This window comes from Oratosquilla oratoria, chromosome 10, assembly GCF_046742065.1.
Source record: "Oratosquilla oratoria isolate Oo_2021 chromosome 10, ASM4674206v1, whole genome shotgun sequence".
Classification (NCBI taxonomy): domain Eukaryota; kingdom Metazoa; phylum Arthropoda; class Malacostraca; order Stomatopoda; family Squillidae; genus Oratosquilla; species Oratosquilla oratoria.
In genome coordinates, this window is record NC_134786.1 from 37,135,019 (window position 1) to 37,137,518 (window position 2,500).

The window sequence follows — 2,500 nt, forward strand, 5'->3', positions numbered from 1 at the left end:
TGGTATACAGACAGTACAGTAACGGGGGTATATGATGTATAGTTGTAAGGGAGGTAAATGCAAGAATGCTAGCTAGAGACTAGTTGGTGCATGGGAGTGGAGGGAGGTTGGGGGTGACCCAGTTGTTGTTTGCGGTTGATACTGTGTTATTCGAATCGGTCTGGACTTGACTTTTTCTTCTTACCTGAGTTGTCACGATCGATGAGGCGGAAGATGGTCTCCAAGTTGCTCTTTTGACGATATAAGGCCTCGATTACCGTCGGCCCGCTCTGAAGAAGAAGTTCATCGTATCAATCTTGACGCTATAGTTATCGTTATCGTTTCTATTGTGATTTTTTGTAGTGGTATTACTCTTTCTATAATCAGTGTAATCACCATTACATAATTGTTGATACATACATACATAATATACCAAGGCTTTTTCCCCCTTCCAAGGGAGGTAGCCACAAAGGGAAAGGCATAAAAACACTCCCACCCATTTCATCCCTAAATACACTCCACACCCCTCCCACCCTTCCTCTCATCTGAGCACCTCCTGGATGACGGGTCATCCCTGAACCCTGCCCACCGCCCTGGGTCAGAAGCAGTGTCGCAAGACACAGTACATCCACAGCAAGGCCGCTTCATTTAATCGGCGACCCCCCCTCTCCGTCCCCCTTTGCATATAAGGAGAGGACGGGGAGAAATCCCTTCGGGCTGCGTCAAAATTTACTCACACATACTACCCCCCCCCCGCCCATTCCTCCTCATGCAGTCACAACATCATCCATATACAACCATTCTCCACTCACCTCTGTCTTCCGTCCTCTCCCTTCCTTCCTCAACAGACATTCCCCTCTTCCCCAAAGCCCCCTTCACCCCATCCATCCACCTCATCCTAGGACGTCCCCTCATGTTCACTCCCTCCACATCTGCCTTCCATACCTCTTTTACTAGTCTTTCTTCACTCATTCTTTCCATGTGTCCAAACCATCCTAATATTCTTTCATCAACCCTCTCTCCCAAATCCTTTTTCACCCCTGTTCTCCTCCTCACCTCCTCATTTCTCACTCTATCTAGCCTAGTAACCCCCACCATACTTCTCAGACACCTCATCTCAAACACATTCAAACTCCTTCTCTCTTCTTCTCTTATGTTCCACGTTTTTGCCCCATACAGTGCTGTTGGCACAATCACTCCTTCATACAGTCTCCTCTTCGCATCCATTCCCAAATGTCTATTTCTCATTACACTCTTTAATCCACCAAGGCATTTACTCGCTTCTCTCAATCTACATTCTACCTCCACCTTCACTCCACCTTTTCCTGCTACACTTGCACCCAAGTATCTAAAACTATCCACTTCCTCCAGTCGCTCTCCCTTAATGTTCACTTCCAGTCTACTGCCACTTTCACCCCTTGTACATCTCATCACCTTACTTTTACCCACATTTATCTTTAGCTTTCTTCTATCACATACTCTCCCAAATTGTTGATGCTATTGATATATTATCATTATTATTATTATTATTAATATTATTATTAATATTATTATTATTATTATTATTATTATCATTATTATTATTATCATTATTATTATTATCATTATTATTATTATTATTATTATTATTATTATTATTATTATTATTATTATTATCTTTATCATTATTATTATTATTATCTTTATCATTATTATTATTATCATCATCATCATCATCATCATCATCATCATCATCATCATCATCATCATCATCATCATCATCATCATCATCATCATCATCATCATTATTATTATTATTATTATTATTATTATTACTATTCTCTTGCTATAACAGTAATTGTGCCAATTATCATGGTAATTATAATTGTCAACATTATTATCTTTTGATTTATCAGACATCATTATTGTATCAGTTTTAGGGGACCGCCTCGGACACGGAGTCCGCCCATGTGAAGTATTGCTTTTGGTGGAGTATTTTGTTTATATGACTGTTTTCAACATAACAGAAAAAAGGCTTAACTAACTACCATAAAACTTTCAGAAAAGGAAGGCAGCGATCCTGATATGATTCAATTAGAATTTTCGAGTAATTGGGTCAAGGTCAAGGCCAAGATCACATTTTTTTTTCATTTATTCATCTATTTATTTATCTATTACGTATTTTTCTATCTAGCTTCCTCAGAAATGTCCCTTACACTTCAAACCAAAAGAATAATAAAGGCGTCAGGTGGGAAGGCAGGGAAGTTAGGGTAAATGAAGAATCCGTGGAGTTTGCCCCTACTCACCTTCTCGAGTATATCTTTGTCGACATTACCCTCGGTGAAGGTGGAGTTGTAGTTGACGAGTCCCGTGGTCGGGTCGAGGGTGACCAGCTTCTCCCGAAGGACGCGCCACGGCAGGTTGAGGTGGCTGTGCTTCTCCATCGTCGTCACCCAGTCGTTGAGGGCGATCTGACCTGGAGGAGGAGAGGGCGAAGTTGCATGGTTCCTCCGTGGATTTATCATTGTTCGAATATAAAGGA

At 40.9% G+C, this 2,500-nt stretch overlaps 1 protein-coding gene across 1 annotated transcript in view; it reads right to left on the reverse strand.

Annotated features, from left to right (window-relative positions):
- LOC143028865 (serine/threonine-protein phosphatase with EF-hands pef-1-like) overlaps positions 1 to 2,500 on the reverse strand; it is a 51,245-nt gene that overhangs the window by 1,933 nt on the left and 46,812 nt on the right. The window contains exons 11-12 of the mRNA XM_076191224.1: positions 2,265 to 2,434; positions 185 to 269 (exon numbers count right to left, since the gene is read on the reverse strand). Of these exons, the coding sequence (XP_076047339.1) occupies positions 185 to 269; positions 2,265 to 2,434 (255 nt within the window). The remainder of the gene's footprint in view (positions 1 to 184; positions 270 to 2,264; positions 2,435 to 2,500) is intronic.